The sequence below is a fragment of the Amphibalanus amphitrite genome, unplaced genomic scaffold, assembly GCF_019059575.1.
Source record: "Amphibalanus amphitrite isolate SeventyFive unplaced genomic scaffold, NRLGWU_Aamphi_draft 000954F_arrow, whole genome shotgun sequence".
Lineage (NCBI taxonomy): Eukaryota > Metazoa > Arthropoda > Thecostraca > Balanomorpha > Balanidae > Amphibalanus > Amphibalanus amphitrite.
In genome coordinates this window covers 148,018-157,657 of record NW_024882448.1, presented here as the reverse complement: position 1 = coordinate 157,657, position 9,640 = coordinate 148,018, and the positions used below count along the sequence as shown (strand labels likewise).

The window sequence follows — 9,640 nt, the reverse complement described above, 5'->3', positions numbered from 1 at the left end:
TCATGAGTCGGAGTCACGAATTAGAGTCACGAATGGCTCGAATCGTTATCAGCAATCACCACAGATTTGTTTGTTTTTCTTCTGACGATGATTGCTCTCGACAACTCCAACCACTTCAAAAACGTTCTCGGATGCCTTACGTGACGAATCACAACAACTCACGGCCGAGTCACGAGACGCCTCACGAGCGATGCTCGTCCCACACCAGCCTGACTACGACTGACAGAATCCCTCCTCACTTTCAACGTGCCACCTGCCGTCCGAACTTCACCGTCTCCCATTACATTTCGGCTCCGCTCCAGAGCCAACGCTACACTCCCATACCTTCGGCAGACCCACGACCAGGCCGAGGTAGAGTATGTGAGGAGAGAGACAGAGGATGGGAGCGAGGTGCTCCGTGCTCACTTTCGCTCCTGTATCGTTCCCGTTGAGTGCATCCGTGGCACTCTGCCCGGGTGAGACGATGTTGCCCCGTCACGGCGCGGGGAAAGTCTGGGTTTATTGCTGTGCAGGTGCAGCTGCAGAGATGGAAACGCCCGGTATTACCAATGGGGTGTGTGTTACCAGTAGGGTCGGTGTTACCAGAAGGGTCAGTGTTACCAGTAGGGTTGGTGCTACCAGTAGGGTCGGTGTTACCAGTAGGGTCGGTGTTACCAGAAGGGTCAGTGTTACCAGTAGGGTTGGTGCTACCAGTAGGGTCGGTGTTACCAGTAGGGTCGGTGTTACCAGAAGGGTCAGTGTTACCAATAGGGTTGGTGTTACCAGTAGGGTCGGTGTTACCAGTAGGGTCGGTGTTACCCCTGGTTGTGGTATTACCCCTGAGTGGGAATGCTACCCCGGTTAGGAGTGTTATCCTTGGGAGTGTTACCCCTGAGTGTTACAGGGTGATATCCCTGAGTGGGAGTGCTACCATTTGGTGGGGGTATTACCCTTTTTAGGAGTGTTATTCGTGGGAAGCGAATGGGAATATCCTATCGGTGATAGCGTTATCCCTGGATGGGTTGTTACTGTTTACCCTTGGGTGGGGTGTTACCCTCGATATTCAATTAGCGTTGCCGTCTGGAGTCGTTACTGTCCTGCTGCTTGTGTTATACTTCTTCATCCTTGTGTTATTCCGTCCTCCTTGTGTTATCATCCTTCCTCCTTGTGTTATTCCACAGGCTATGTTATCCTGATCCATATTTAGCTACATAAATAGGTCCGCCGTGCCTCAGGTTACTGGTATCCAACTTTACCCCTAGTTTACAACTTTACCCCTAGCTTACAACTTTACCCCTAGCTTACAACTTTACCCCTAGTATAAAACTTAACCCCTAGTTTTGGGTTCATCCCTGGTGTGTTACTGCGTCTGTTATTGTTTGTTTTCCCGACATGCGAGTGCTAAAGTCGTTATGTGAGAAATGTTTATTACAACTCTGAGCGGTGACCTCAGCGTGAAAGCGTTAGTAGGTATTTAGTTCCCACACTTACGGAAGATATGGCTCAGCCGTGGGAAAGTTCCTGATAATATTCCCGTATGCCTACATAGGCATTACCTCACGTGAGCATATCGGCAGGCAATACCACCTTGTTAGTGGCTTGCCATCGACAAATAAAATGGTAGGGTTGGAAAGAATGTTTGTAATAGAACAATGTAAATAGAGCACTGCGTAAGAAAATACGTAATGGCCGTTTTCACGACAGGCTATCTGGCGAATGCACCAAACTTGACAAAATCTGCACCAACGGATAGGTACTTTTTTAGATACTTAAGACTTTCCTAGCCATCTTTATTGCTGGCATGACCTTCATGGGCGATTGTCGGGCCTTTACCAGTGCTCGCTATCTCTCAGTGTGAAGCCCGCGGGGAGCTTGGCTCAGGAGTGCCTAGAAGTGTGATTTCTTGGCTTATGCATGGGGGGGGGTGTATGGGCTACCATAGTTGGGTGCTCTTTTTTCTCAGTTGACGGGCTTTTTTACTGTCGTTGTTTCTTTGATAATGATTACACACACTGTTCTTTTCTTGCCTACATTTGCGCTTCAAATTAAGTGCATTTTTTATCTTACTTTGAGACTTCGGTGTGACAATATCGAAATAGTGACACTGACGCTTGCGTTTGAATGAACATCGCTTGCGTTTTCCCCTTTTCCCCAGAAAAGATTTCCCCTGCATGTATGCAATCACGTGACTGTAGCCTATGGCACTTGTCACCTTTCCCATGCATCCCCGACCAGTAACTCCCAACGGATGTTCAACCGACCGTGACGGCAAACAGTGCCCTTTCGTCTACCGACAACCAGGAAATGACGTCATTGGCGCATAATGTGCAGCGATCGAAGTGTTATCAAAGTGATATTTGAGCAATCGAAGTGATATTCGTGAGTGGTGTAAGCATAAAGTTAAGTTGACATATGATGTTCAAACGTTTTTTGTATTGTATAAATGTTGCCATGCTTTTACAATGAAGCCAAACTAGGTATGTGACGTTATGGGTAAGTGAAATGTACTAACGTAGTAGTACGAACCGACTTTTGATTCGACTTTGAGTCATATAGGTACAACCCTTATACTTAGAATTAAGTGGCATAGTTAGGGTAGTATAATTAGCATAGTTAACATAGATGATGCCAGGGGCGCGGGAACTACTTTCCGACAGGGGGGGGGCACACCATAATAGAGATCAACCTAGGGTACCCCCAAATATAGTTTCTCACCGGTTTTAGGCCACTTATTTTTCACCCCTCGGCTTTTTCAACAAAAAAAGAAAACATTTGCAAAAAAAGTGTGGTATTCCGTCTCAAAGCTGTGGGGGCACCGCCCCCACGGCCCCAGAGTTGGGGGGCAAGCTGCCCCCACTGCCCCCCCCCCCCGGCTCCCGCGCCTATGGATGATGCATATTTATGAGTTATGACATCTAGACATGATTACGGAAGATTGGGCAATTAACTTCTAACCACGAACTCAGCATAACTTTTATAGATTCTTCGAGCACATGTATACAATGGGTTTAAACATTTGACTATAATGTTATGGCTTTCGGGACCGGTTTCTGACTCGTGATAACAGCCGTAGCCAGTTCAAACCAGAAGATACCGGTTATGTCAGCACCAAGAGATTCAGCTTCTTCGGTCTTCAGACAGCTCTTCTAGTATCGATGGAACTTTAAAGGTCAGTTATGTGCTACTGTTTTTTTAGGTTACCTAACTAGTCTACCTTATCTACCAATCATCTAGGGGAAAGTGGGGTAAGACGGTCGGGGTAGTTAAGACAGGCACCCCTTCTGCAGACCAAACCAATAGCGCTACGAGCGAGAAAAATTAAGACTAGAATTGCCTTTCCCACTACACACCACCATTGAAGTCTGGTGAATTTGTGTTCAGTCGATAATCTTTTGTTTTGATTTCTACAAAACACTCATTTCATTGAAAACATTTATAATGTATTGTGCAAGCTTTTGTGCGAAGCACTTTAGAGTTAAAAACTCGCAATCACTTGTGGTTCACTCATATGCCACCGGTGTCCATTTACCGCGGATTTGCTTTGTCTGCATCAAATTGTCCACAGAGAAAAATCGTGCTAAACTTCTGACATTGAGTTTGGGGTAAGACGGGCAAGTATGAAATCCAATGGGTCCGTAATGGTGAGAATATTTTTGTTGCTGTAGGACAAAAAGAAACATTTCTAATAAGAAGTTGTTCGATTCCGATACTCACAGACATGTTAGCAATATTCCTTCGGCACAGTTTATTCTCGAATAATGAATATGAAAAACGGTTCTACATGGCTTCTGAACTAGGGCTTATATACGAGCATACGCAATCTGCACGAATCTCGTATACTGCCATTTCCGAAGCACTTGAGACCAACGAGCGACTGTATCAATGCGGCTAATCTCGGATATTTGTTGCGAGCTGTGCTGGTCGGTGAAAGAAGCTAGCTATCTTGCCCTACCCATGTGACCGTCTTACCCCATGGGGTGTGGTAAGACGGGTTTTTTGCAAGGTTTTGCTAAAATAGCTGCAGTTTATTTGTTGAATTAGGTCTAAGTCTCATCTTCTGGCAAATGGAAGTCAAATGTCTACAAAAGGGTTTCACCAAGTGTTCCGTTTCCATGATGTTTCTAACTGGCCGAAAAATGGCTCCAAAGTTAAGGTGCCCGTCTTACCCCACTTTCCCCTGCGTACAAGTTATCAATAACATATTACCATATTTGCCTAATTACCAAATTACCTGCTAAGTTTTGAGTCAAATTACTCAAATCTTGTATCTTTTAAGTTTTGTAACGCAGGTAATTTGAGTTGTTTTGCTTTGCATTTTACCTATCTCTACACTCAAAATTCAAAACCCAAAAACAGTTCCCTACACTTTATTATCAATCCTTAGCCTTTGGCCTAACCTCGACACCAAGGTTGTTGTGTTGTTGCTAGGCTACCCCCCCCCCCCCCGAGCGGAATGCTAGTCCCTCGCTAATAGCATGCTAAACAGCCATCACTCACTGTGCAAAGCCATGATATGCAGATAAGGCCTCGCCGGGCCTTGTGTATCCAGCCGGACGAGTCCACTTTTTTCGGGCGGGGAGGTCTATGACGTCATCGGCCCGAGGCTGTGACTAACAGAGCTCGTTTACACTCGGCTATCTGGCCGGGTATAAAAGGCAGGCTGCCCGGTCGGTGCGTCATACACAGCCAGTCGAACCAGCTTCAGAGTCGCTCTATTGTTTCAACAAGTTTCCGACAATGAAGCCCGTGTTCGTGCTCCTCGCCTGCGTTCCGCTGCTGGTTTCTGCGAAGTCTCTTCTTGGAGCTGACCAACCCTGCTGGGACGAGTTGAAGTCCATCGAGGGTGTGTCCCGGCCCGGTCTCTTCCGGCCTGAGTGTGACCGGCTGGGCCGCTATATGCCCCAGCAGTGTCACGGCTCCGCCTGCTTCTGCGTGGACCCGAGTGGAGCCAAGCTGTTCGCCGATCACGAAAACCAAGTCGATCAGTACACGACGCACATCGGCTCCAGCGCGCTGCAGTCCTGCCGCTGTGCGAGGCAGGAGTTTGAGCACCGGGAGGGTGGCAGAGTGGGAGTCTCGGTCAGCTGTGACGAGAAGGGTGACTTCCACCACACCCAATGTCTGGGATCCGGGTGCTACTGTGTGCACCCTCTCACCGGTGAGAAACTGCAGGGGGAGAACCTGGAGGGGCACATCGGAGGTTATGCCGAGCTGGAGGCACGCTGCCAGCCGGCCGCCGCTGAGGCTGTCGCTCAGTAGTGTGAGGCGTGACGTCATTGGAAGAAAGTGATGTCATTGGAGGTGTTGATGGAGCTTTTGTGTTCTAGTTGTTTCGTGTTTGGTGGTTTACTTTGGGACTTGAACTGTATTTAATATGGTAGTGCTTTTTTGTGGGTATTTAATGAGTTGGTGCCGTCGTTTGTGTCTTCGACTGTGCAGAGCTTTGGTTGTGAGCCGATAATTTTATCTAACTGAATTTTATCAGGGTCCATTCTTCTGTCTACAAAGGATATTTATGGTCTGTAACATGTGATAGTGTTTGAAATACACTTATCTCCTTCAGTTACCCTACGATTTTTCGAAGCCGAATCGACAAGAAAAAAAAAATAGATAAGCACAAATGAAGGTTCGTATTGGCATTGTCAAGAAAAGAAAAATTTCACAAACAATTTGTATTGTGTAGGTATTGCAAATTCGTGGGCACTCCAGATATTAACGTCCGTCCGATTTTTTATTTCTTTTCCTACATGCCGGGGTATGTCACAGCCCGAGCCGGGCAGTAAAACTATGACCAAGAAACTGTCGGTGTCAAAATGCCATGTTATTTGATAGGCCGGGCAGGAAACAAAAGTTTACTGCCCGAGTTTACTGCCCAGGGGCCGTATTCACGTCGATGATTTTCGTAAGAATTGTCTTAAGTTTGACCTACTTCTTAAGTAAATTTTTTTAATCACGTGAACTCCGTCGATAAAAACTTAAGAAGTGTCGACGTGAATACCAAATTATACTTACGAAAGAAAATCGACTTACGAAGTCGACGTGAATACGGCCCCAGGGCTCTAAACTACAGTTTATCGCATTAGTCCAGAGGTATAATTGACAGGGAATGTATAATTCACATCATTATTGCATGATATTTGCCGCGTAAAATTAGAAAACTAACTTTTTTGGTAAATATCTGCTCGCTTATCAAGGTTTTTGAAATATTTTGTATTGGTTACAAAGCCGAAATTATGGTAAGATATGCGCCTATTAATCGAAATCCGTTATCGCTTGTTGTCTTATCTTCGTTTGATATGTCCACTGATACCTTGGGCCTAAGTTAATGCGTTTTTATTTGGCAGTTGTAGTCCTTTCCTCGAAACAAACATGTAAAATATGGAAAATAATAATGTATTTAACGAACGTTAAGCCATAGGGTTATATCAACAAAGTACTCGTACGATTACATAAATAAAGAAAAGATTCTTGCAAGAGCACTGGAAAATTTACGTTTAATCACTAGGATTATTATACCTTCTTCTTGTTCTTATGTCGTGGCAAATTATTCATGCATTATGTTCCTTGGATATCTAGTTGTTGTGCCATTCTGAGTTGATATTTTCAGACGCGATTCTTTTTGAAGTAAGGTGTTTTGATGCATTTTCTTCTATAAATTTCCTTTAAAGCTTTATCCACAGCACTCAGCAGTAGCGCAATCACTGTTAGGAAATTATGGACAAAACAATTTAATAAAAGTATCACCAAAACCTGTCGAAACTACTTAGCAGGTATGCGGCATGTAGGAAAAATCTTACTGACCTCCAAGGCCGTATCTGACCTCAGCCGTACGAAATTATTTGGAAACTCGGTTTGCAAAATTTGACTCCGGCCCTCGTGCTTCGCACTCGGGCCTACGTCAATTTTGCAAACCTCGTTTCCAAATAATTTCGTCGGCCCGGTCAGTAATATATAATTCTCGCTTGCTTCAAGCTACACACAGCGTTTGTACTTTGTTACTGCTGCTTACCTTCAAATACAGTTAACAGCAGATAATTGCCACAGGTATGTTGAAATATCCAATTGCCAACAGCTCCCTCCCTCCCGCTCCCTCTCTCTCCTCTCTCTCTCTCTCTCTCTCTCTCTCTCTCTCTCTCTCTCTCTCTCTCTCTCTCTCTCTCTCTCTCTCTCTCTCTCTCTCTCTCTCTCTCTCTCTCTCTCTCTCTCTCTCTCTCTCTCTCTCTCTCTCTCTCTCTCTCTCTCTCTCCCTCTCTCTCTCTCTCTCTCTCTCTCTCTTTCTCTCTCTCTCTCTCTCTCTCTCTCTCTCTCTCTCTCTCTCTCTCTCTCTCTCTCTCTCTCTCTCTCTCTCTCTCTCTCTCTCTCTCTCTCTCTCTCTCTCTCTCTCTCTCAATCAGGTTGCAAAGGTAGACAGCCGGGATTGTCATTATACCTTTGAATAGAAAAGTAAGAATTCAATTGCCGAAAGACTGCTTGACGATTGTCAATCGTTGCAACATTCAGCGGTACAACTCTTTGTTTTGCTGATTAGAAAAATGTGACCATAAATATTCCGCTGTCAAACAAACATTGACCAGCGAATTTGTGTCGAACTAGATTTTCCGGTTTGTATTTAACTGATTTGCTGATAAGTAGGTACGAGCGATGAGGAGTTAGTATTGATGATTTTGGTAATGCTTCGGTTACGGTATACTTTACTTTTATTAAATTAAGCAGGGACGATGAAGTGAAACTGGGCTTTATTCAATCACTAGCCTGCACAGATAATCGTTTTTAGTAACGTGCACAGAGGTCAAGGGATATATCTATAAGCAATGTGATTGTAATATCCTTTAATCATCATTTCAACATCGTGCTAGGTCGTCAATTCGACCTATCTATTTGGCTTATTAACTTCACAAAATTATTACAGCTAGTGACAAATTGATTTATAAGATAATGAGTGAAAAAGCACAGCAAGCGGAAAAGTTTACCTATATCCTGGACCGTAGTTTCGGACGAAATATGATATGAACAGACCGACTCAGCCAGACCCGACCCGACTAAAATTTAATGACGATAAGACCCACTTACCATGTAAAATAAAACAAATAAAGTGCTCAGTACGTTAGCCGTACTTGCATTTTTTTTCGAGGAACGAACCAATAGCTCTATAAAGGAAGAAAACAAAAAAAGGTACCTATATGTAGAAACCGCTTAATAAATCGTCGAATAATTAGTCCAGCCGATTCTTGTAGCCACTTAGCTGTTCATGGATTTTCCCCGTAGAAGCATAACTGACTACGATAATAAAGCCACCGCTAAATAAATCCAAAACGCCGTGTCACCAAGGTGGATCAACTTCGATTCTACTGTATCTCATATGCTTGACTGTCGACATCTTTTAAATTATGTGTTTTTAATGGACGTGGTTCATTCCCCATCCTATCATTGCATACCTACAATCTACATAGACGAAGAATACTTCGGAACCATAGCTCAGCCTAGTCTTTCGTATCTAAAAAGGCTGCAACTCCACAGCCCCTGGTCACACTCTATGGGCTACGAGTACCTACAGGATCTCTCACCCTTGCCCTAGCCTTTCGTGCTTTGTTTATGCTGGTGAGTGGTGCATGCTATAGGTATGTATTGTGCTTCGTAATCAGCATATTCACGCTGCCAGTTGTTTTTTGCCACTGTACGTGGCCTATTGTGCTTGACCTTATCGTCAGTAAACAATAGTCCACTGTCTCCTATTGGCAGATCTACAAACAACCAGTATAGCTTAGAGCCGGATTGTTTGAGTTACACCCCAGTACCGCTCTCCAAACTCTCTCTCTCTCTCTCTCTCTCTCTCTCTCTCTCTCTCTCTCTCTCTCTCTCTCTCTCTCTCTCTCTCTCTCTCTCTCTCTCTCTCTCTCTCTCTCTCTCTCTCTCTCTCTCTCTCTCTCTCTCTCTTTCTCTCTCTCTCTCTCTCTCTCTCTCTCTCTCTCTCTCTCTCTCTCTCTCTCTCTCTCTCTCTCTCTCTCTCTCTCTCTCTCTCTCTCTCAAGTCTCAAACACATACACCTAGTTACTACGCAGCCACAGCTAACGAAACAGCAAACCTAGCGGACAAACCCAGACTTGCAAAGGTTCCTAGCAACTTGCAAGTCAGCAATTGACAAAAGTCTGACCATGATATAAGCAGTGTCAGCCGTCAGGACCAGTTCAAGGGGAGGGAGGGGATAAGTGTTACTTGTTAGCACTTTTTATGCACGCAGAATGCATTAAACTACATTCCAAATATGTTTATTTGTACATATATTGTGTACAGCCCTCAGCAGACTGCGTGGTAGGTATTCTTTTTTTGGACAAAACCGATAATTACTCAAAGGCTATATTACCAGTATAACGCCTTTTGGGGCGACTAACGGAGCGAGCGAGAGGGTGGGCCTTGCACGAGCGAACTTGCGAGGGGGTACCTCCAACTGACTTGTGCACGGCACCCTACTAACTGGTCTCTAGCGATGTGCCAAATTTGGGCACAATCGGCCCAGCCGTTCTCGAGATCTGGAAGCGGCACCCTGCACGTGCGCACGTGCAAAATGGGTCCCAACTGACTTGTGCACGGCACCCTACTAACCGGTCCCTAACCGTGTACCAAATTTGAGCGCAATCGGTCGAGCCGTTCCCGAGATCTGGAA

General features: G+C 45.0%; 1 protein-coding gene across 1 annotated transcript; it reads left to right on the top strand.

The window, feature by feature from the left end:
• The first annotated feature begins 4,716 nt into the window (after positions 1-4,716).
• On the top strand, positions 4,717-5,238 carry LOC122368515 (saxiphilin-like). Its single transcript, XM_043342503.1, has one exon. It carries the CDS (start codon positions 4,717-4,719, stop codon positions 5,236-5,238), a length of 522 nt encoding a protein of 173 aa, XP_043198438.1.
• The last annotated feature ends 4,402 nt before the right edge of the window (positions 5,239-9,640 follow it).